At 52.4% G+C, this 22,871-nt stretch overlaps 9 protein-coding genes across 9 annotated transcripts; 4 read left to right on the top strand and 5 right to left on the bottom strand.

Moving 5' to 3' along the window:
* Positions 1 to 317: 317 nt before the first annotated feature.
* J4E86_003366 (uncharacterized protein) lies at positions 318 to 2,168 on the bottom strand (the record flags this gene model as incomplete). Its single annotated transcript, XM_051443921.1, has 6 exons — positions 318 to 371; positions 422 to 892; positions 955 to 1,650; positions 1,727 to 1,809; positions 1,866 to 2,047; positions 2,116 to 2,168. 6 exons carry the CDS (start codon positions 2,166 to 2,168, stop codon positions 318 to 320), a joined length of 1,539 nt encoding a protein of 512 aa, XP_051305416.1.
* Positions 2,169 to 3,158: 990 nt separating this feature from the next.
* On the bottom strand, positions 3,159 to 4,516 carry J4E86_003365 (uncharacterized protein; the record flags this gene model as incomplete). The annotated part of the gene is made up of 2 exons (XM_051443920.1): positions 3,159 to 4,346; positions 4,403 to 4,516. The coding sequence occupies 2 exons, from the start codon at positions 4,514 to 4,516 to the stop codon at positions 3,159 to 3,161; spliced, it is 1,302 nt and encodes a 433-aa protein (XP_051305415.1).
* Positions 4,517 to 4,708: 192 nt separating this feature from the next.
* On the top strand, positions 4,709 to 6,673 carry J4E86_003364 (uncharacterized protein; the record flags this gene model as incomplete). The annotated part of the gene is made up of 7 exons (XM_051443919.1): positions 4,709 to 4,848; positions 4,903 to 4,989; positions 5,053 to 5,190; positions 5,240 to 5,355; positions 5,404 to 5,448; positions 5,498 to 6,574; positions 6,636 to 6,673. 7 exons carry the CDS (start codon positions 4,709 to 4,711, stop codon positions 6,671 to 6,673), a joined length of 1,641 nt encoding a protein of 546 aa, XP_051305414.1.
* A 253-nt stretch (positions 6,674 to 6,926) lies between these two features.
* J4E86_003363 (uncharacterized protein) lies at positions 6,927 to 8,170 on the bottom strand (the record flags this gene model as incomplete). The annotated part of the gene is made up of 2 exons (XM_051443918.1): positions 6,927 to 7,560; positions 7,605 to 8,170. The coding sequence occupies 2 exons, from the start codon at positions 8,168 to 8,170 to the stop codon at positions 6,927 to 6,929; spliced, it is 1,200 nt and encodes a 399-aa protein (XP_051305413.1).
* A 970-nt stretch (positions 8,171 to 9,140) lies between these two features.
* On the top strand, positions 9,141 to 9,781 carry SEC11 (Signal peptidase complex catalytic subunit; the record flags this gene model as incomplete). Its single annotated transcript, XM_051443917.1, has 2 exons — positions 9,141 to 9,433; positions 9,553 to 9,781. The coding sequence occupies 2 exons, from the start codon at positions 9,141 to 9,143 to the stop codon at positions 9,779 to 9,781; spliced, it is 522 nt and encodes a 173-aa protein (XP_051305412.1).
* Positions 9,782 to 11,096: 1,315 nt separating this feature from the next.
* On the bottom strand, positions 11,097 to 11,567 carry NHP6 (Non-histone chromosomal protein 6; the record flags this gene model as incomplete). The annotated part of the gene is made up of 4 exons (XM_051443916.1): positions 11,097 to 11,129; positions 11,183 to 11,304; positions 11,355 to 11,450; positions 11,498 to 11,567. The coding sequence occupies 4 exons, from the start codon at positions 11,565 to 11,567 to the stop codon at positions 11,097 to 11,099; spliced, it is 321 nt and encodes a 106-aa protein (XP_051305411.1).
* A 1,817-nt stretch (positions 11,568 to 13,384) lies between these two features.
* On the bottom strand, positions 13,385 to 14,035 carry J4E86_003360 (uncharacterized protein; the record flags this gene model as incomplete). The annotated part of the gene is made up of 3 exons (XM_051443915.1): positions 13,385 to 13,757; positions 13,806 to 13,927; positions 14,033 to 14,035. 3 exons carry the CDS (start codon positions 14,033 to 14,035, stop codon positions 13,385 to 13,387), a joined length of 498 nt encoding a protein of 165 aa, XP_051305410.1.
* A 453-nt stretch (positions 14,036 to 14,488) lies between these two features.
* On the top strand, positions 14,489 to 18,895 carry J4E86_003359 (uncharacterized protein; the record flags this gene model as incomplete). The annotated part of the gene is made up of 3 exons (XM_051443914.1): positions 14,489 to 14,668; positions 14,721 to 18,578; positions 18,674 to 18,895. 3 exons carry the CDS (start codon positions 14,489 to 14,491, stop codon positions 18,893 to 18,895), a joined length of 4,260 nt encoding a protein of 1,419 aa, XP_051305409.1.
* A 1,269-nt stretch (positions 18,896 to 20,164) lies between these two features.
* On the top strand, positions 20,165 to 20,722 carry J4E86_003358 (uncharacterized protein; the record flags this gene model as incomplete). The annotated part of the gene is made up of 2 exons (XM_051443913.1): positions 20,165 to 20,189; positions 20,247 to 20,722. 2 exons carry the CDS (start codon positions 20,165 to 20,167, stop codon positions 20,720 to 20,722), a joined length of 501 nt encoding a protein of 166 aa, XP_051305408.1.
* Positions 20,723 to 22,871: the final 2,149 nt, after the last annotated feature.

Below are 22,871 nucleotides of genomic sequence, written 5' to 3'. Positions count from 1 at the left end.
ACAGGAAAAGTTGCCTTGCCTCTGTTGCGCTTGCACATTTTTTGAGACGCTAGCGCCGCTAGCACCAGGGTCTCGCCCAGTTGGGTAAGGGCGGAGCTTGCCGTTATCAGCCCGGGGAAGCCACCAAGAAAACCGAAAACCATGTTGCCACTGTGGGCCTTGCATCTGGGTGATTGCGAAGCATTTTCCATTGCGACCCGCAGATTGCACGCCCTAGTGCCTACTTCTCGAAGCAATGCGACAATGTGAAAGTATACCGATGACGAGACAACCCGATGCTTTCCCATCAGATAGGATACAGTCCTGTGCCCTGGTTCTCACCTTAGCCCATCACCAGCTCTGAGGCCCATGTCCCAGAACCCCTTCTCCATCTATACAGCATTAGCATGTTACCGACTGTCATCTTCAGCCTAGCACTTACATTTGTAGCGTGTATGAAGATTTTGGCCAGCTCTTCCACCCGACTCGGACTCAGTCCCTCGGCATGCTTCTCTACCAGCTCACTGCCCCTCATCATCGCTTCCCTGTACTCTTCTGCAACATACTGCTCAATCCACTTCCAGTACTTGCTTCCCACCCTCACGGTGCTGGGATCTTCGTAGAGACGTTTGGCAATAATGCCGTAACCGATGAGACACGGCAAAAGCGCGATCTGCAGAGCAAGATAGTCTTGCGACATGCCGATGTCGAGCACATAACGGGTGTATGCCGTGGTGGCTTGGTCCTCTTCTTCTTCGATGATATCGGCTTCCGATAGTCCGTACTCTTTACAGAAGTCAATGTGCAGCTTGATCTCTTCCTGGAGGGTGACGACTTGTTGCACGGAGTACCCAATATCTTTCAGATTGCTAGATTTGTATGCGGACAGCGCGTTCGCTCTTGCAAATTGGACCTTCTCACTAGTCAGTTACTCTCTTCTATACGGGAAATGAACATGTTTCGGCATATGCTTACTAAGAAGAGGTAGTCCTGCACAAGGTAGTACATGAACTTTTCCACCGGCAGTATCCCAGCGCCCATACTCTGCACGAACTCGTGTTGGGTGTATTCCTTCCACGGCTTCTGTACGTCTTCCCGGTCGAGCAGATAGCTAATAAAGTTGCCTGGCGTGAAAGGCAGCATGTACATCGAGTGGAAATGGTTGATTGGGCCGCTGCCCCCTCCCATATCAACAGCTGTCTTGATGCCTGCTTCAACGTACAGATTGGCCTTCTTGACAGCCTTGGCCATCGACATTCCCTCCGCCAGATTACATGCAATAGCGGATGCTAATGAACACCCTGTTCCATGCGTGTTCCTCGACTGCAAATATGGGCTTTCTAGCATGGTAACTCCAGTATCACCCACGAGGATGTTCAAGACGACTTCCTTTTCGCTGCCGTGCGTGCTCACTACCCGGCCGTGGGTTAATGGTAAATGGCCCCCCTTCAGTAACACCCATTTGGGTCCTAGTGACCGGACATGCTGCGCCATCGAGACGATGTCATCAACATTCTTCGGATCAGGAATATCGTACCCGGCCGTCTGGAGAAGCAAGCGAGCCTCAGGAAGATTTGGTGTGAGAAGCGTGGTGTGAGGCAGAAGGTGTTGAATCAGGGTTTCGATGGCTGTTTCGGGAAGGAGCTGTGAGCCTGATGTTGACACCATTACCTGTTCAAGTAGTCAGCACAGCAAGGAGCTCGTTTTGGTTCATATAAAGGGGTCTAGAATGAAATCTGAGACGTACAGGATCAACGATACTGGTGTTGATCTCATGTCTCTTCAAAGCATCCGCAGCGACCATAATGGTCTCGGCAGATGCAAGCATGCCTGTATCTTATCAGCGCGTTCACAATAACATGGTGTCTCTCTGAATGTCATCATACCTGTCTTGACCACATCCACGCCCACATCTTCACAGACAGCATCTATCTGCTTCCGCACAAAGTCCGGCGGGGTATGGTGTATGTCCTGGACGCCTAGAGTATTCTGGGCTGTCAAAGCAGTCGTAGCCGTCATAGCATAGCAGCTATGCGCTGCAATGACCTTCTGATCTGCTTCTAGTCCGCTGTTGGCGCGGCAGCATGGTTAGTGGTGTGTGGCTGATGAAGGGCGGATGCATGCACGCGTACGTACGCCCCACCCGAACTGTCCGAGCCAGCGATTACTAGAATGCGTCTGGGTGCCATTGTCGATCGAGAAGAGTATGCAGGCGTTGTTTCACTATCGTCTGGATATAACATGTAGTAAGATCCCCTACATCGTTTTCTCTAGACAATCCTGGAGCCCCACCATCCGCGAATACGCGTACGCGAGATCCACGTCATCGACTCGCACCTTTGATGCTGTCGCAGGCCGTGGAAGCTGCGCAGCCGACGCTGTGGAAGGTTGCACAAATTCGTACATCTGTGCGCGTGCTACCCTTGACATCCTGGATGATATCCAGTGTTCTATCAATTATACTTAGGTCAGCTTTGAAGGAATCCATTTCCTAACTTTGGCAATTCGGTAGATCAGCGTAAGCAGAAGAAGCCTTGCCAGGCATCTTCAGTAACGTAAAAGTCTGAGCACATTGAGTCGCTTCTGTAAACAAGCAAACATCTCATGGACCGGCCACGCCGACCTGCAGGTATCAAGCCACCATCGCCATCACGAACCCCAAGAGTACCATGTGCCTCATCGCGCAACAGAGGAAACAAGTTCGATGCATCTTTCTTCTTTGCATCTTCTAAAACGTACTACGCATTTGTGTATGATGCAGTTGGATAGCTGTAGTTCATGCACGTGTTCTTCAGGATGTTCAGCGTCCCGTTCAATCGACCGGTCTAGTGACCCAGTACATTATACTTGCGACTTCTCTCATTTGTGACGCTATATATGAAATAGCGATAGTACTGTGATATGTGCGCGAATGTTAACGATCGTTTTCCTCCACTCAGAGTACCATGCTTCCAGCAGGTTAATCTTAACGGCTCCACTGCAACCTCGCCACAAGTCTCAGAGTGATAGCCTCCATGATCTTGCGGACAGACAGGAGATACACTAGTTGAGACGATGCAGAAGATATGGTAAGCCGCTGGCGTTGGAGATGTGAATGTGTATCCATTGCGATAGCTGGAATTTGCTTTGGGCCTTGAACAGCCCACATTGTGCAATATGCGGTCGTCAGTGTCAGGCGACTACCATAGTCCCTTGATCTGAGATACACGTTGCGTAGGCTCAAACACTTCGTTGCTGTCCGCCGTATTCGTCTTCGACACACCAACACTGTCCGTGAATGTTGGAAAAGCTGCAGCATCGTTGTTGGCATTCACGTCCCACCCCAGAGTCTCTTCCTTATCATAGTCTACCGGCGCCCAGGCTGCGTCCTCATCCTCTGGTACGAAGAGGCTTTCCGAATCGTCACGGGCAGGTTGTGCTTGCAGTGCCGAGACTTGACGAGATCCTGGATTCCGCACTCGGCCAGAGGCATCGCGTCGCGATGCTGGTTGCACAGGCGGTGGCATATCAGATCGGAAGCTGCGACTCTGTCCACGCTCCGCAGTTGTGGTTGAGGTCGTGCGAGAGGTTTGTCTGCTGCTCATTGCGTGCGTCGCAGGTGTTGGCGCAGATGGAGCGGCGGTGTGGTTGCCAGAAGTCATTAGCGTAAACTCACAGAGCAGCCCATCGCTTCCATAGCTGAACTGAAGTGGTCGCGCTGGCTGGGAGTAAAATGCCTTTAAGCTTGTCTTGATTGTGTCTGCATGGACGACTATTGCCTTGAAATCCTTGACGTTGATGATGATGTGCATACCCGCCTGCACAGTAAATTCCTCGAAGTCGGAAGTATTGACTGCGACTGCTGTGACAAGTGGATGCTTCAGGATTTCCTTCCCGTTCGAGATCTTTTCTGTGTAGCTCTTAAATACGCAGCGTCCGTCTTCACTCGCAAAAATATCGAGCATTTCGGTCTTGGTACCGAAATATTCAGCGTACTCCTTCACAGCCCCGGAGTGCATGCTCCACCTGTTTTTCGCCGCGTTGCGATCGAACAGTGCATGCATGACGTCCACGGCTTCATATGTGAGCTTGTAGGTCTTGATGACACCCTGGTTGCAGATCATCTTGACGATGAATCGACATTGCGCCTCGGTTTCCCGCTCTTGCACACTGACTTCACAGCGATCGATCGCACCATCACGCCCTAGTGGGTCGTACAAGCGACTTTTGAAGACCGATAAGAGCGCTTTGGTGTACATACTGCACGTGAAGCGGCCGTCAGGACCGCCATAAGTCGGCACACATTCATAGCTGGCGAAGAATTGTCGACCGTCTAATGTGATGGCGGCATATGCGGATTTGGAAGAGTTGAGAGCGGTAAATGTGAACTGACGCAAGAGGTATGAGATGCCGGACTGACTAGAAGGAAGAGCGGCAAACCTACCTTTTCGCGACGCGCTTCAATGGCTACACTCTCGCTGAACTTGCCAAGGCAAACAAGCAGATCGTGAACCTTAGACGCTGCCTCGGGCGTCAGGGTGAAGTTGAGGACAACCATCTTGTCTTCGTGCGACTGGTCGCATTGTCGCAGGGTGTTTGGGTGGGATCGCGACGAGCCCCGGCGACCGAAAGCGGGAAGAGCGCGTCAAACACGCGCTAGCGCATTGACATCATCGCGCCTACTCTGATGGGCGGCCATCTATTCACCTTACTTAGGAGCACGATCTCAGCCCTCGTAAGCACAAACAAAATGACTCAATCAGTGCTTCCTGATGATATTCTGCATCTCCTATGCGAAGAGCTTGCGAATCAAGAACAGTTCGACACACTCTTTAACTGTGCTTGCGCCAGCCGTGCTCTCGCCGTACCTGCATTAACTCATCTGTATAAGTATGTCGCATTGGCCTCGCTACTTTATCGTCAATTAACTGACGTGGTCGTTAGATCTCATCATCTCGCGCCTGTTCGAGGTGGAGGAGAAGATCTCTATGGCTTACCAGCTGCCACCAAGCTTCTCACGATCCAAAAATGGTACGTAACCTTTACCGTGCGAACTGTATGGGGCAAACACTGACTTCGTACACCCATATTTAGGTCCATTCTTTGGCGATCAATTGTCGCATCTGCACTCGATGTCACACTATTCCCATACTGCCGTTATATCAAATCGCTAGACTTCCGGGATCTGGGATATCTCCTCGATGACGACCAATTCCGTGCGAAAGTTTCCAAGTCAGTACAGCTTCGATGTCAGACACCACCAATTCTGATTGTAATATAGGCAATTCTTCTCCGGGCCGTTGAAGCAGTTCGAGAAGACTGAGACAGGGACGAACATCAAAGGCAGAAAGTACACTCGGATAAAGACAGCGGATATCATCGACGCGATTGGTGAAGGTTTGATAAATGCGCGAAGCTGTTCAGTACGATACTAACGTTGTGCAGTGGTCACACAGCATACTCCAACCCTGGAGATCATCAGCGGTGAACGTAAGTACATCCTTCTTCTCAACATTCGGATATGAGCTAACTATACTAGTCCAGCCTGGTGCTCTGGTACGATGGACGCCCCGGCTTCCTCGACTACAGAGCCTTGAGCTGTGGGACGGAAAGCCTCTAGAAGACGAACTGGTTCATGCATCTATCTACGACCACTGTCCGCAGTTCAAATCTCTTATGATCTATACCTGGGTCTCAGAAGACAATGATCACAAGTTCGCCAAATTCCTCTCCTCCATGCGACCGAACACGCTCCAAACACTCCAAACCATCAGCGACGTCAAGGCCGGTGCCGAGTCACTACTAGCTCTCAATCACCATGGAAACTCATTAGAAGATCTGAGACTGTGCGTTTCGAAAGAGTCAATACCGCACCTCTCGCTACTACAAGGATGCACGGCTTTAAGAACGCTACGCATTGAGGACATCCATGGTACTGTAGACTTGGAAGCGACAGAACATGACGTCTTCCTCGAGACGACTGCCTGGTTACGCAAATGTTCAGATCTACAACGCCTCAGCTTCTCGAAAATGCAATCCGGAGCCGCACTCATCACGCCCGTACTGCTCGAAGAGAAGATACAACTCAGCAGCCTAGAGATAGACTCGTACACGCTAAAAGATCACAAGACGTTCCATCAGGCTCTCGTACACCAGCAGTCTTCTTTGAGGGTGCTCTTCCTGAGTGGCGATACCGATGGCATGTTTCGAGATGATCTGGATACTCTTGTGGACTCTTTGAAGCAATTGACAGAGCTGCGAGATCTGCACCTCATTCTTCCGGAGGTGCTGCGGGATGAACATCTCGTCACCATTCTCGCTGAGCTCATAATGCTGGAGGATCTGTACGTAAGCGGCCTGGAGCTCAACGACATTGTGCTTCCTCACCTCGCCAGCTTGCCAAATCTACGTACCGTTACTATTTCCGGTATATCCAAATTCACCATGGATGGTCTACTGGACTTTGTATCGAGACTCGGACCGGGTAATCAGGCCATCCGTCTCTCGATAGACATGGCAGACACGGACACGCTGCTCTCGGAAGAGGACTTGACGCTGGTGAGGGACAACCTTGCGGAGAAGGCTGGTGGTACGTTGGAGTATATGGCGCTTCGAGGTATGTATCTGCGCGATGAGCGGGCGACAAACAGGACGGCATACTGACCACATTCGCCTAGATCCGAATGTTCCGGAGTTCGAAAGCGACTCCGACTGAGGCTTGTTCTTTGCACTGTTCAAGATACTGCAATTGAAGCTGGGCAATCATTCGACTTGTCTGTTGGATAAAGGATGTGAAAGAGGCTTCTGGCAAGACATGCTCAGGACTGGAATAGCTTTTCCAAGTGCAATGATGAAGATATTAAGAGACTTGTTCCTCGTCCTCTCTCAACCTAGAAGAAAAACATAATTGAACTTTTTGAAAGCAAAACACGTAAACCAGAAGAACAACCCGATGAGCCATGACATACTCAGTCCATGTCAGTATCACTATCTTCTTGACTCTGATCAACGCATTCTTTCAGCGCCAGAATCCTCCGCTCGTAAACGTCTTGCTGCAACTCTGGGAAGTGTTGCAGTAGCTCAATGAAGCTCGACCTCAAGTGGTCGTCCTTGATATATTCCCAGAAGTTGTCCGCAATGTATACGGCCAAATGACCCTTAAGATATTCATGGGAGATTGAAGTTGTCTCGCGTGCGTAAACATGTCGACAGAACACCAAGATCTCCAGCATTTCTGGTTCCAAGCGCTCTAGCTTCTCAACGGTGTGGTCCATCATGTCTGACATGCCCAACTTCTCCGCGGTGACCCATGCCGCAACACATTGCGCGAATGCCTCTGTCATTTCCTCGCCATCTTGCGGGTTCCGATGTCCGAAGTCATCACTCTCCAGGTATTCTGCGACGAAGACGAAATCGTCCGGCTTGATGTCGAACAGAGAAGGATGTTTGAGCTCCCACATCCCTCTTTTGTTGTAATCAATCAAAAGAAGGCCCTGTTTGGGATCTCTGAAATAGTGTCGGTTCCATAAGCTCTGCAGTGGAAACGTATAGATTTCTTGGTCAGGTCCGACCAGAACTTCAACAAATTCCTTGCTTTCGGACCTAATCATGTTAGCTGAGAAGTTTTGAGAGATCAAAAAACTTACAGTTCACCCTCGATGGTGTCGTTGATGGGTTCTTTCCGACCACGGCCCAAGCTGCGGAGCTGATTATCCAGGAAACCACCCGGTTGGAACTGTCTCGATTCGATTGATGTACTACAGTCATCTGCTAGTTCTATAGGCGTATCCTTTCTGCTCATATGTAGCCGACCCTGCGGGGTTGATGCGTCACGGTGGACTCTGGACGGCTGCGATGAGCTGGCGACAGATCTCGAGGGAGCTTCCCATGCATTTGAAATCGTGTTTGGGGCACTATCCGCGCCGGCGATGACGGGAACGCAACGATTGCTCTGGAACCTCGCTGGTCTTGCTGATGACAGTGGTGCGTTTGGTAAGTTGGAAGAACCTTTCGCAGTCCATCCTTTCGATCGTTTGCTATAGTAGTGTTCTCGGCTCAAGCGGAGAGCCTCTCGCAGCTCTAGATCTGAGTGTGAATCCTCATCTGAGTCGTTCGCATCGTTGTCTGAGTCTGAAGCGTCGCTGACTAGATTCATCAGTTGTGCTTTCCAGTAAGCAAGATCTAGACCTGATTCAAGCGCATTGTTCGCCATTATATATGCATCACCGAGGCCGGGTGTGCTCCCGATGACCTCCGCATGCGTATGGGGCGCGAAAGGGTCATATTCCCCTATGTCTTCGGTATGCGCCCAGCGACTTCTTGAGTTAGCAGAGTCAAGATATTCATCAAGCTACAATGTTTCTTACAGGATCAACTGCTCGCCCATCAGCAACACCAGAATTGAATTACCATGAGGTCGTATTTCCCTGACTTCTTCTGCTCCCATGTCTTCTTCACAGATGACTGCGGGCCATAGTGGGAAGAATGACGTGGACCTTCGGTACAGTATCAGTGCACCTGGGGAGAATTGCATCATGATCTCGTTGGTAATGCAATACCGAGCTGTTTGTTTGGAGGATGGCAGAGAGGAATGAGAGCTGGTGAGCGACAGTTGTGTGATAGTTGTAGAACAAATTTCAATCTATTGAGAGTAAGAAGACATGAGCAGTGTTCTATGTGAGCGTCTAAACGAAGCCTAATATAAGCAGACATCGTGTGGATACGTTCTCAGGGTAAAGGCGGGCTCAGGTGAGGGCCATTATGCCAGGTGAAAGACGAAAACAGACCCCCATGCGCGACAAGTCCCTCACAACCGTTATCAGACCGACACATGATGGATCTGAGGCTTATGAGTCGTGTTCCGCTATTTGAAAGTGTCGTGTGTTGTTATGGTCAAGTAGCAGAAAGGGATGCGGAGTTCATAGCTCACATCTCGGAGGTTGACTAAGCTGCCCGCAACAGCGAAGCCAAGGACATCTGGCTTCAACATCTCGACCACGAATTCCCCGACGCGCAAGTCGCCGCGCCGCCCACCTCTACACATACCCCCACATACGCCTGCGGTGAATTCATAATCTCAAGACGCGAGTTTACGACCCGGTCGCGCGCCCCACGTCCCACTCCACGATCAACGAGCGCACCTCTACCTCCAACCTTCGCATCAGCATTCCCGACCCGCAGCTATGTTGGGCCTTGCGAATATGCAGCCGCGGCAACTCGCCGCACAAGTCCTGAACTTCGCGCTCGTCCTCTCAACCGCCTTCATGATGTGGAAAGGACTGTCCGTCGTCTCCGACTCGCCCTCGCCCATTGTCGTCGTCCTGTCAGGATCCATGGAGCCTGCATTCCAACGAGGAGATCTACTGTTCCTGTGGAACCGGGGGGCAGATACACAAGTGGGCGAGATTGTGGTGTACAACGTCAAGGGCAAAGACATCCCGATCGTGCATCGCGTTGTGAGGAGATATGGAGGAGGGTGAGTCGCGCTCTTTCCCCTTCGCTGTGACTGAGGCTCTCAATGAGGGTAGGAGGAGTCAAAATCAGCTCGCAGGTTTTCAGACGTTACCACAAAGCTCATGCTGACCCAACTACTAGCAAAACACCCCTCCGCCTCCTGACCAAGGGCGACAACAACCTCGCGGACGACACCGAACTCTACGCCGCCGGCCAATCCTTCCTGAACCGCAAAGAAGATGTCATCGGAAGCGTCGTCGGCTTCATACCCTTTGTTGGATACGTTACCATCCTGTTGAGCGAGCATCCCTGGCTGAAGCAGGTCATGTTAGGCATGATGGGTGTGATGGTGGTTTTACAAAGAGAGTAGTCCTTGCGCATTCGCATAGAGTGCTTTTCACGTCAATGGATATCTTTCCAAAAGGTGGGAGAAAGAGATGGGTGGTTACGATGTGGTTGGACTGCTCCGTACCTACCATGATCTATGTGTTTCTGCTGCCAGGAGGCGGCACTGCTAGGCGTTCAAATCATACCCAGACAATGTTCAGTATCTATCAAAGTCGAAAAGTCATACCGACGATCAAGCTTCCATCCAGCTACGTTCTCTAGACTGTAGACCAGCGCCTCATGCGCATCTTGCATTCACTAGTGAGCATACCTAAGCACACTTCAGGGCTTTGTTTCCGGACAAGAGATTCATCGCCTGCACCTTCCCAATGCCTCCCAGAATGACATCACCTACCTCATTTCTACATCACTAAGCCTTCACTCCCACGCGACACCCCCGGCAAAAACACACCCCACCTTCCGTGGAGGAGCGGCAAAAAGAAAGCAATGCGCCGTACGGGGTTTGACTAATTGATTGTTAGCTCTACGATTCGAATTGAGGCATTGTTGGTATTTCATACACCCGTGATCCCCGCCTTGTTTGTCGTCCGATGTACGATGGGAAGGCGATAGCATACCACTAGCCCAACGGCGCTTTGATGCAATGATCGATTGATGGACTAGGAACGAGTTAGAGACATTATATAGGCGACTTGAGATAGAGTGAGTGGATTGAGGGGGTGGGGTTTGTGAAAGTGTGGTTGTGAAGCCAGGGAAACAACCCCTACCGTGAATGCGGGCACCCGGTTCGGCGGTGTGAGGAAACGTCAAAGACCTGTCGCTAGAGGGCCAACTTCCGGTTGCTACGAACGGAAGGGTCTATCACGCCGTCATGGCCTACTTTTGACAGCAGGCAAGACACAAACTTCAATGTCAGGGGCTGAGCTGGGACCTGAGCTACCATCAGCATGCGTAGTGCTACGCACAAGCCTGATCGCATCAACATCACGGTCACACAGCAGAGGGAACATTGTAGAAGCAGCAAAGACTTTCCATACCGCAATTGCTAGTGTACATAGACTTGGTCATGAGCTTCGTGATGTTCCTTTCACGACGTCGAGGGTAAGACGCCCAAACATCATGACCGCCCGCCATCAGCGTGGTTTGCACTGACCGCCAGCGTCCTTTTCGAAATGAACCACAGATTGGCTAGCCGAAGACCTTCCTCCGCGAGAGATAACGAACCCATTAAGAAGTAGGAAGATCACAAATGAAATCGAGACAGGCTTGGTAGCCTAGCCGCCCATGACAAGACATCTTCAACGCTGTTGGTGGAAGCACGAATGAGGCGATAGCCTCTACTCGGACTCCTCCTCTTCTTCCTCGGCGTTCTGGTGATGGTTAGTCAAGTGATCATCAATTTGAAGTGCACGCATCAACATACCTGGTAGGCGGCCTTCTCCTCCTCGTACCGCTTCTTATCGGCGGCAGCCTTGGCCTCGTAGGGAGTGCGCTGCTTCTCGTTCAGGGCCTTCCACTTCTCGCCAAGAACCTTGCCGACCTCGCCTGTTCAATGTTAGAGGGGAGTCAAAGATGGAGAAAGAGCGCAAACATACCGAACTTGATACCGGGATTGTCCTCACGGACCTTCTCACGCTGCTCGTTGGCGAAGAACATGTACGCGGAAAGACCACGCTTGGGCGCGTTGGGGTCTGCTGGAGTCAGTACCCGAGTCTGCAGATGCACGTGAGCTGCTTACCCTTCTTCTTCTTGCCGCCGTCAGCCTTGGACTTAGGCGCGGCCTTGCGGGTGGTCTTCTCCTTGGGCATGGTGGTGGTTGAGTGGTGTATATGGCTGTGGTTCCTTGTTAGCTGCTGTTTGGGTTGCAAGCAGCGAGTAGGTAAGAGTAGCGTGGCAGGAAGGCACAATGGCTGCTGGTGAGATTGAGAATGCGAGTATAGGCCACAGCTAGTGTTTTCGTCTGCAAACGGAGTAGTGTTGTGGTGAGTGGGTAATGGTGGTGCAGCGCTGCTATGCGCGTGAGGTGACGCGGTCGCAAAACACCACAACACAACGCGATGATGCGCGATTTTCGGGTAAGAGAAGGTGCGGGTACTTACAGAAGTAGCTAGATGGGAGCAAATTGGAAGTGTTGACTGAGGTCTGTTTTGCGGTCAGTGTGCGCGTGGCAGTGGGTGCTGGCGACGGCGATGAAGAATCGACTGAAGGTAATGACGTTCAGAAGACGGAAGAAAGAAGGCTGGGAGAGTCCATATTGGGGCAATTGGACCGGGGAAACGCGTGGAAAAAGGGTGTGGTTGCGAAAAGTGGTGCTGGTGATGTTGCGACTTCGTCAAAATGCAGGCGGACTCACCAAACGTCTTTGCGGGCGAAAGTTGTATGGGCGGCGGATTTGTTAGGGGAGGAATTGGGTGAGGGCTCAGCAGCACATTTTGTGAGAGGGAAGGCGCGCCCTCCCCCAACAACAAGGCCCCGCTTACCTAAGGTGCGAACGAGGCAGGCACGCTTGTTTTGCTACTGCCATAGCACACGCACCCGGACCACGACCCCTCCTCCACCCAGCCGATGCTGCGCTCCCTCACCGCATGCGCCCGATGCAGATGCCAGCGATTGTGGACAGCTTCATCGTCGCTTTTTTGCTACTCGCACTGCCGTCCAGTCTCTAGCAGACGTGTCGGTGTCGCCCAGGTATGCTCCGAGGTGCTCGCACTGCTGCGGGCTACACGGCGCATCCCTGGGCGCGGAGGCGCTGCCCTTCGTTCTTTCCTGGCGAGTTTCAAGTTTGGTTAGATTGCACGCAGAAGCACACGGTCTACCATTCGTTGGACGCATCCATCAGAAGCGGCCCTTGACGTTATCATTCATAGCGCGGCTGGCTGATGTTCTTCCCCGAGCACCAGAGCACCCAGCATCCAGTCCCAGTCGCCCAACCTGCCCACCCCTCAAAGCATCCGCCTGCAGCCCGTTTGGTGTTCTGAGCAAGTCCAGAGCAGCAGAGTTACATGTCAGCCTACGTCTGGTCGCAGACTCTGCCGCACAAGCCGTGACTCTGGCCTTCTGTCATAGCTGGGCACGCTATGGTGATGGGCGGCGGCCTCTGCACCCGCTTCCGGCCACAGCGGTCTGGCTCTGCACTTTCGCCCGACCGAGCACGGAAGCGGTCGCTAGGCTAATGCGAGACACTGCTCCAATACTGCTCTTCCACTTGCCTCAAGAAACACTCTTTGTTCCTCCTGGCTGCTTATCACGTTGGAATCGTGGCGGACGTGTTCGGCCATCGGCCTCTCAAGCCCCTAACAGCGGAGCAGACGCTCAGACTCGCCCTTTCAAAAGCCACCGAGGGCTACAGACTTTCGCGTACCCTCCCGACGTGACCCATAGCTGTCAGGCCCTCATCTTACTGAAGAAGTTCCGTCTGCATCTATGTAAATAGGACGCACGACGTTGGGCATCACCGCTCTCGCATCAGCCATGATGTTTATCATCAACAAACATCATGAAGCGCAAGATCGTGCAGCAGCATGCAGGCACCTCAACAAGTCATTAAACGTGTACATACGGCTGCTCTCAGATACAGTTCGCATCCATCCATAGTCGCAGCAGCAGACGAAAGGATGGATGGCACTCAATCGTCCTCATCCTCCATGACGAGCTCCGTCAGACCCTCGTCCGCAGCCCAGTTGATCCCGCTACCCACGATCATGGCTGATAATATACCTTTCAACGTCCTCACCCTCCGTCGCGAGTCCTTGAGCTCCTTATCGACCGCATCGACGCGTTGACGTAATTGCGGATCTTCAATGTCCTGCACCGACTGCGCCTTCATTTCTTCGGCCAGAGCAAGCATGGTCTGCGCCAGCTCTCGGTTCTTTTGATTTGCGACAATGTTGTTCTGTTCGGCCACACTCAGAAATTTATTCGTAGAAGCAAGCTTCGACGTCAGTGAGCCATGGATCATGGAAACAGCATCGTTCTCGGTCACCAGCGGCAGTATGCGCCTACACAACATCAGACCATGATTCAGAGCGATCTGCCCAGGAACTTACTTCTCGGCGAATGGAGTCTGTTCGCCGCCATGAACGGCTTTCAGAACGGGATCCATTACTAGAACATTGTGTACGATTTTGTTCCTTATCTCGTACTCTGCCCTCGCTTCCATAGCCTCGCGCTGCGCAATAGTCAGGCGCTCCTCCAGCAGGTCATCTGGAAGTGATGCAAAGTCATGCGCGTGCACTACAGAAGGCGATTAATATACGAAGATGCTATATCATACCATGTGCGAGACGTGCCTGATTGTTGTGCTTGTAGCAGGCTTTGCTGCAGTTCAAGTTCCTTGAGCTGATCGTAGAGCTGTAGGGCTAGCTCCTCGGTATCTGAAAACGCGAACGCGTCGCTATGGTTTGTTTGCAGCAAGTCCGCGTAGTCGTTTGGATCTTGTGTTTTGGCCGTCGCGTCTGCCATGCCAACATCGCCTTTGGCCGCCATAATGCTCGCAGACGGTGTTGACGTAGATTCAAGTTTGCGACCGAGACCGTGTTCACCTGACGGCACGCGATGGTTCCTCTAGGTGACTGCTATGATGCAGCCTCGCGGGGCCCATGCGCCGATCCCTGCATTAACCCTCCTTGGCGGTATCTGGTACGCATGTGCTCACGCCTCAACTTTCCAAGCCTCGAATCCGCTCTCGCACGGTTTCGACACAACTCCACCAAGCGGAGGGCAAGGCCGAATGTCGCTACAGATCGCTGTAGCTCATACGGGCCAGCGCCTCGACGCTGATCCCGTCGCCTTTACTACAGTCGATGCGCTCAAGCACTGGATCTCGAGGGCAACCGAGATAGCGCCTGAGCAACAGGTCTTACTCACAACACAGGGCAAACACGTCAAGCTCCAGGCGCTCTTAACTGAGGTACGCGTCTACTGTGGGATTTGTAGGACACACACTAATACTTGTGCCACAGAAAGAGATATTCGTCTTCAGTCGCGAACTCTCCAACAACCCGCAGGCTGCCATATCCTCCACACCACTGCCCGATGCCTTCCAACCCGACGATGCGCCGAACCACCTTGCGAAGAACACCGACCTCGGAGCATGGCAGGCCCTCTTCCAGGCCCGCCGCGACTGGGCCTTTGGCCTGCTCGAAAGGTCGCTCTCCATGTCCCAGATCGCCTCGAAGCACTTTGCCGAACAAGTCACCATCGAGAGAGCAACCCAGGTCGCCGTCGGGAACCACGATGCGCACATCAAGGGCTTGGACCAGAAGTACAAGGCAGCAAGGGAATGGTACGATGGGGTCGAGAAGGAAGCCGGTGACAACATACGGCGGCTTGATGCCGACTTTGAGCAGCTGGGAACGGTGCCTGCTACCTTGAACTTCGCGCGCTTCTTGGCCAAGGAGATGAGATCTCCCCAGAGCATTCCCAGTAGTACTCTTGTTCGCAAGACCCTCCAAGAGTTCCTCGACGTCGAAGCGATCAAAAAGGCTACATCCACAAGCAAGCGCGTTCGGGAGGCTTTTGGCAAACACATGGATAAGATGCGCATGCAGCTAGAGAATATCGAGACAGATTACAACCAACTCCTGAGCGCCGTCGGCCAAAGCCAGAGCCGTTCCATGGCTGATGATTCCGAAGAGCCCACGCGCCTGTACAACGAGATCGATGCCGTCGTTAAGAAGGTCGAGTCGGACTTTGAACACGTCATGGGGCTAGAAGCAAACCCGAAGTCGGTCGCGCAGGTGTCCAAAATGGCCTTGCTTCATACGCGAAACTTTCTACCGGCCATACAAGAATACAGCGTGGAGATGAGCGATCTCGTGCGACGGGCGGTGGAGCAGAAGAATGCTTCCATCAGGAACTCGGTCGAGAGCATGCAGGGTATCGCAAACATCGAATCGGTCATTGCGAGCGTCGGTGCGCAACTTGAGCAGATCAGTATCCCAGACGATGGTGTCGCTGCCTTTGAGCTCATTTCCCTCGTCGGTCGGCTGCCTTATGTATACGGTACACTGCTAGTCGAAGCCGTCCGAAGACGAGAGTGGACAGAAAGGATGGAGAAGGATACATCCTCGCTTGCTGAGGAAATGGCAACGTTTCAGGAAGAGGAAGAGCGTCGGCGCAAGCGATGGCTGAAGCCAATATCAGATGTTGTAAACCTCGAAGCCTTGCAAGGTGGCTCATTAGGATTCGAGCTGAACGTGCAACCTGAAAAGACCGTCTGGCCGATGGTCACTCGAGAAGAGCTCCAAGATTACCTCCAGGACTTGCAGAGACTGGATGGACAGCAATCGGAAGCCGAATTATTTGCCCAAGCTATTAAGGATCTTGACCGACCTACAAAGCAACAGATCAAACGCGCAAAGAACTTCAAGATGGGTAGTGTCCATGAGCCAGCTTTCGGCAGAGGCTCCCAGCTCATGATGCGAGGCGACGATGAGCTACGTGTACTCAAAGAGGGCAATGCAAAACTCGAGGAGGAGCTGAAAGGCTACAGGAGCCGGGTGCGACGATTGGAGGATCTGGTACATCGCCAGAGTACGGCCAACAGACTCTCAATAGGTGGCGCGCCTCCCTCATTCGGTATACCTGACCCAACCGACCCCGCGACGCCAACAGCAGAAGTCGCTTCACCGAGACCCCAAGAAGAGCTATCCCGTCGCTCTTCGATCTCTTCCAGGCGCTACTCGGCGAATACAGGACAAGAAGACAAGCGTCGTATTCTTCGCCTTGAACAACAGCTCGCGGCTGAGAAAGAGGCTCGTGCCAAACTTGAGAGCGATGCGCAAGCACGGAGAGACGAGGATGCAGATCAGCAACGCCAGTTTGAGGAGGCCATGTCAACCAAGAACAACATCATGGAAAACATGCGAGCGCAACAAAAAGAATTTGCCGACGAACGCAAATCACTAGAAGACGAGATCCGCGCATGCAAGGCCAAGATCGAAGAAGCCGAAGATGAACTTGATCGCGTCCTAGGCAGTCGGGATAATGAGCGAACAGGTGTAGATGCTAGAGTCCAGGAGCTGGTTTCGCAACTCGAAACAACCCGCAAAGATGCTGCCGAACAGAGTAAACAAGCAGATAAGCGCATCGAAGCTCTTCAAGCGGAGCTCCGTGAACGCGCAGCAGTCAAGACGCAGGAGTTTGACTCGCTAACAGCAACCTTCAACCACCTGTCGCCAGGTACCAACGTACCGGACGATCACGCTACGCTTGTCGCACAACTTGAAGATCTTGCAGCGCGATCACTCAACCACCAAAAAGAGCTAGAACAGGCTGTGGCGATGGCAAAGTCAGACAACGAAAATGCCCATGCTAGGATCGAAGAGCAAGAACAAGACTTCAACACCAAGCTTGCCGAACACGAGAAGGAAGTTGCAGCTGTCCGCGAAGAGCTTGACGTGGAGAAGGCCCGTGTCACTTCTATCACTGCAGAACTTGAAGAGGAACGAAAGCATCTACATAGCCTCCGCGCCAAGTTCGCTGAAGGCGAGACCGGCTCCGAAGCTCTGCGGAAGCGCGTTGAGGAGGAAGAGGCCAAGGTCGGTCGTCTTCAAACCGAGCTCGCAGAAAAAAGCTCGCACGCCAACAGCCTCGATGTCGAGCTTATGCGCGTAGAGAAGAAACTCCGCAAGCTTGAGGAAGCGGACTCGTCCCGTACCCACCAACGTATGCATCGGGCGAAGGACCTTAGCGAACGGCTATACACGCAGCATGAGCGTCTGATCCGTCTAGTCGAGACACTTGGATTCGTCATCACTCATGAGAACGGTGAAATGATCCTCCAGCGAGCGTCTAGACTTGGGAATAGCACCATCATGACAGACACTAGTGCAGGACTTAGTCGAAGTACAACAACGCCCTCGCCCACTCCCCTCAAGCGTTTCTTGGAAGACGTCGGAGATCTTCACTTCCTTCAATGGACCGAATCTACAAGCCCAGAGGAAGAAGATCAGCGGTACCAGGAACTTATCCAGAAGCTCGAGCTCTTCAACACTGAAACCTTTAGCGACGCTGTTGCGAAGCGGATGCGTGACATGGAGCACACTGCACGAAAGTGGCAGAAAGAAGCCCGAGCATATCGCGACAAGGCCCATCGCTTTCAGGCTGACTCGCACGACAAGATCGCCTATCGCTCCTTCAAGGAAGGCGACCTTGCACTCTTCTTGCCGACCCGCAACAATGCGCATCGCCCTTGGGCTGCCTTCAATGTTGGTGCACCACATTTCTTCCTTCGTGAGCAAGACACGCATAGATTGGGTGGGAAAGAGTGGCTTGTGGCGCGCATCTCAAAGGTGGAGGAGCGCGTCGTCGACCTTTCCAAGACGATGGATGGTGCAACTCGAGCATCATTAGATGGTCGATCTGTCGCCTCTAGCAATGCCATCTCATTCGAAGACGACAATCCTTTCGATCTATCTGATGGACTAAGATGGTACCTGCTGGAGGCGACTGAAGAGAAGGCGATGGCTCCAGGCACCCCCGGTATCAAAGGTGCAGTCACGGTGAAGAGCAGCCTGGAAACCGGACTGGGTGAGATGCAGAAAGCGAAGAAGAAGTCTTCCATGGACCCGGCAACTCAACTTGGGAAATCACTCGACAGTCGCCGCAGCAGCGGAACAAGCAAGAAGAGCGCGCCCCTAGTTGGCCGTCACAATTCAGCTGAAGCGCTCTCGCCAGCTGAACGCCCCGACTCGAACCCAAACTCTGCGACAGCAACACGAGGCGCGAGTCCAGCTGGCACACATGGTCCTAGTCATCTCAGGGAGTCATCAACGAACGGCGTAGACAAGTCTGCGGACGATGGAACTGGAGGCAATGTGCGCGACCTACTATGGGGACCTTAGGTTTTCGCTTTCTGTAAATCTAAGCTCCCCGAACCATAACCTTTGCTTACATCGCTAACACTACGCAGTCATCCATCGCCCAGCTCCAGGCTCTGCGCAAAACCTCCATATCAAGCCCATCAAATCCACGATCGGATACATCTCCCGTCAAAAGCAGACTCGGAAGTCAAGGCGATCTGAGGAGTCCTCTTAGTGACTCTCGAAAGTCGCCGCTCGCGAGGAAGGGAAGCATATGGGATTCGTTTTTTCAGTACGACATCGAATATCAGGGCAAAGCATCGAAGAAATAGACTTCTTTGAAGCGGTTGGAGAACGTTTGTGTACATCATTCTGAGTGCGAGTATCATCGCATTCGCTGAAGATATCGGCTAGTTCATTGTACATTATATAGGATCGCATGCATGATTAAGAAGAAGCAGGCTTGCTGAGGTATATGCTCTGATACCACACCATATGATCGATATATAACTACTATTCAGTTCGCACGTTGACACTCCATTGGAAGGCTGAGGAAGATTACACGCCATAGCACCTCCAGGTCTTTCACCGTCTTTCGTGGTGGTTGTTGATCACACGCCCGGGTGCCGCATGTTTTCGGATCTCGGCTCAGGCGTTCTCTTGTAGTGTATTTTAAGCAGGAACACTAATGCAGCATCCTACCTATATTGGATCCGGAAGAAGGCATCGCATGCTTTTGTATGGCTGCTTCGTGTATTACATTTTACAAGCGATGCCGAATTCGCGGATCAATGTGTATGTCTGGTGTCGTGGTTTCATTTGCCAAGGACTCTGTCGTCGGTATGTAGGATGCCTAACCGCCACCACGGCAAATCGGATGTGATGTCATGGTTCTATACTGTGAGTTGGCCGAATGTAGCAGGGTGATGATGACTGGAGCGGTATAAAGAAAGAGGCGGTCACCCCGACTGCTATGGCTCTACAGCCTGAGAAAAACAACCCCAACGAGTTCTCCACGACGTCCATCCAACATGCTTCCTCGTATGAAACACCTAGTCCTTGCTTCTGTGCTAGGCACGACAGCGTACGCACAATCGTCTTCTGATTCTGACCCCGAGTCCTTGACATGCGATGATCTCTCCGATGGCCTCGCATACAATGCCTCCGTCACCCACAACACAACTGCTCTAAGCATGTCCTGGCTCGGAAGCGAATTAGTGCCATTGTTCTCCGAAGACAACGGGATCAATTGGCAGATCTCATCTTATATCGGGCCTTACATCTGGCCTGGAGGTGGAATCAGCGAGAACGACACTCAATCCGTTCTATGGTTCGACGTTGGTGAATCGGATATAGAACGTTTAGACAATCGGATGAGTTTCTGCCACAACGTTGTCCCGTTGCAGGACTTCACCAGCTCGAATCTGACGTTTAGTAGACAAGTTTTGGAGAGGGCGCAAGATGACAATGGGGATTGTAAGACGATGCTTGGAGAAGAATGTGTGCAAGCTCTCCAGGCTCATTACTCAAGTACATTCCTTGTGTGGGGATCTCAGGATTGCAACACTATCAACCACAAAATACCTTCCGAATGTGAAGGCATGTTGGCCGAAGCTGTGACAGTTGGTAAGTCCTGGATTCGTGGCAACAAAGAGGGCGAGATCTAACTAATGGCGCTTATAGACACTGCACCATTCAACGCCTCTGACCACGTCCGCATACGGGAGTGGGCTAAGTATGACAACGAAACCTACACTGAGAATTTCACCGTACCTACCTGCGACGACCGCAATCTGAGCAGCGGTTGGGGTAACAGGTTCCCTATTCACACCGACTACGACGTGGCACTGAACTTTCCCACTGTGGACATCCTACACTTCTATCCCACCACTCCCGTCACCAACCGTATTACCGGTCGCAACGTTCATGCAAAAGTCGTATGTTTGAAACCTGGGAAGGTGCAGGACGGAAGTCGGGCTCCGATAAGTGCGAAAGCGGTGCTTGACGAGAAATTCGGTCCACGGGATGGAGAAGACTCTCAGGATGGGGATGATGCTCAGGATGACGAGTCTAGTGCCGAGAGAGCCATTGGATGGAGTGGCAGGGTTGTATTCGCATCGATGGTTGGCACGATTGTTGGAGTCTGGCTCGGTCTGTAGAATACCCAAACGCTTTAGTCGATGCAGCGTACGTTCGAGAATCAAGCATGTTCAGATTTCGACCGTCATCGATCGGTGTGCAACAACACCGGAAGGATCGGGAGTGATGATCATATAGAACTGTAGCCCACTGCGCAAGCAAAACTCCACTCTTGGACTAAACCCCTCACTGCTTCTCCACAGACACCGGACGAAGCAGCCACACCACAGCTGGAGAGTAGCGCTAAAGCATAGCCAAGCGGTGAGCTTACTCTTTACGGATCTGAATCGGCATGTGATTGTGACTTGACAGCCACATTACTGCCGAATGCCCTTGTTTATAGTGAAAGAAGAAACCGTGAGGATAGAGAGCATGGCTTGCCAGTTGCGTGACGAGACTTCATCAATGTGGTGGCACTGTAGTCTAGTGTGCTAGCGCTCTCTATGTGCGTCACTGGAGATACGTCACACTGGAGGCGGCTAGGAAGTGTGAGTAGGTTCTCAGTGTGAAAGGGTTCGCGAGACTTGCCAAAGCGAAAGTACCCTGTACTCACAGTTGATGGTTTTTTCAGGACACAGGGTTCAGTAAGGCGAGCAGAGCACGCAGGAGGGGTGTGCCTAGCATTAGTGGATCTGCCGCGTTTTGTGGGTATGGGGAATATTCAGTCATTGAGCTTGTCATTGACCACTTCAAAGAGTTTAAATACATGCGGGAATTGACTTGAATCGAATCTCGTGGTGTTCTTTTTGTTACTTACCATGATTGCTAAGCTGATGCGCTTCCTGATTTCTCCGTAGAGCGGGTCAGAACGAGGAGGGAACGAACAATGCCGGTCTCAGTCATGCTTAAGGTGCATGGGACGTTGTCAAACCTAGAAACCGTCATTCAAAGTCAAACTGGCACTGCGACAGCGCCGAGCAGAGGTGCATCGGACTCCATCACGATCAGACTCAAGCCATACTATCTGTGTCGCGTGGCTTGTGTATCTGTGCTGGCACCAGTGCCATGCGCTGGAACCGCCAACAGGATCGCCGGCACCATGGAGTCGTGCTGAAAGCTTGGAAAGGTGTCATAACCACGGGATTGGAACCATTGTTGTCTTGCTGGGCCTGTGAGAGTTACACGATGGCCTGGGCAGGCGCTTGTCAAGCATTTGCGATAGGTCAAGAAATGCCTCGCAGTTGCGGAAGCACTATTTGGCTAAGCAGAACGTGTGGCGCAATTTTAGTAGCTTGTATATGGGCCTGCGATAATATCAGACCGCGTGATACTAGGCGGATGTTGGAGTTGGTCATGAAGCGGGGTCGTGTGTGGACGAAGATCGAACCTGAGCCAAGCCGGGGCCAAGAGGACTAGTTGGTGCCAAGGGGCGTGAGAGACGCGTGAGAGGAGCGGAGCGAATCGCGAGGCGAGCTGATGCATAAAGGCGTTGAGGCTGTGCTGGTGGGCCGATTCGATTAGGGCGCTCCTGTCATGGGTTCTGACACACTGACAATTTAGCTCTGATCTGGCGTTCCTGTGAATTCCCACCCCCTTGGGCGGCATGTAATATGAGTGCCTGAATTGATTCGGGTAGCAGAAGTTTTCGCAGGCCCGTGGGCGGGAGGATAGATGAAGGGATGAAGATCAACCGACAGGGCTGATGTGCTAGCGCGCTGCGCTGCGTAACGGGTATCCTGCTGCATACGGGACTTGTCTGATTGATGGCACTATCGGAGGCTTGCTACTATGCACCCACGGCCAGGGTACTGCTGTGCAGCCTGTGATAGAGCATGTCTTACCGGAGAGGTGCATGTGTAGCCGCCTTTCTAGTCAATCACGATGCACGCGAGCGGCATCCCAGCATGGGGCCACTGTTGACGTCTTGTTACACACCGTGGTAAGAGTCCGAGATAAGTGCCGTGTACTTTTTGGTTGCTTCTTCGCATAAACAGCTGATTTCGGGCTGCAGGGCGGGAGAAAGCGGCACCTGCTCAAGCGAAGCGAGGGGACTTTTGCTTCGCAAAGCACAGTGTCGACTTGACGATTTTGATTGCGATCTGGTGATGGCGGGTGAAAAATCGCAGCGGAAAGTCGAGTACATGAGAGACCACGAGGCATGACTTCATCTGAAGCGCATTCCGGCCATGCCTGTACGGGCGATGCGCATGCTCACCCGCCAGCGCTGAC

This window comes from Alternaria arbusti (assembly GCF_024043155.1).
Source record: "Alternaria arbusti strain BMP 1465 chromosome Unknown scaffold_3, whole genome shotgun sequence".
Classification (NCBI taxonomy): Eukaryota; Fungi; Ascomycota; class Dothideomycetes; order Pleosporales; family Pleosporaceae; genus Alternaria; species Alternaria arbusti.
Note: the sequence above shows the minus strand (reverse complement) of the source record. Positions and strands in the feature narration are given on the sequence as shown.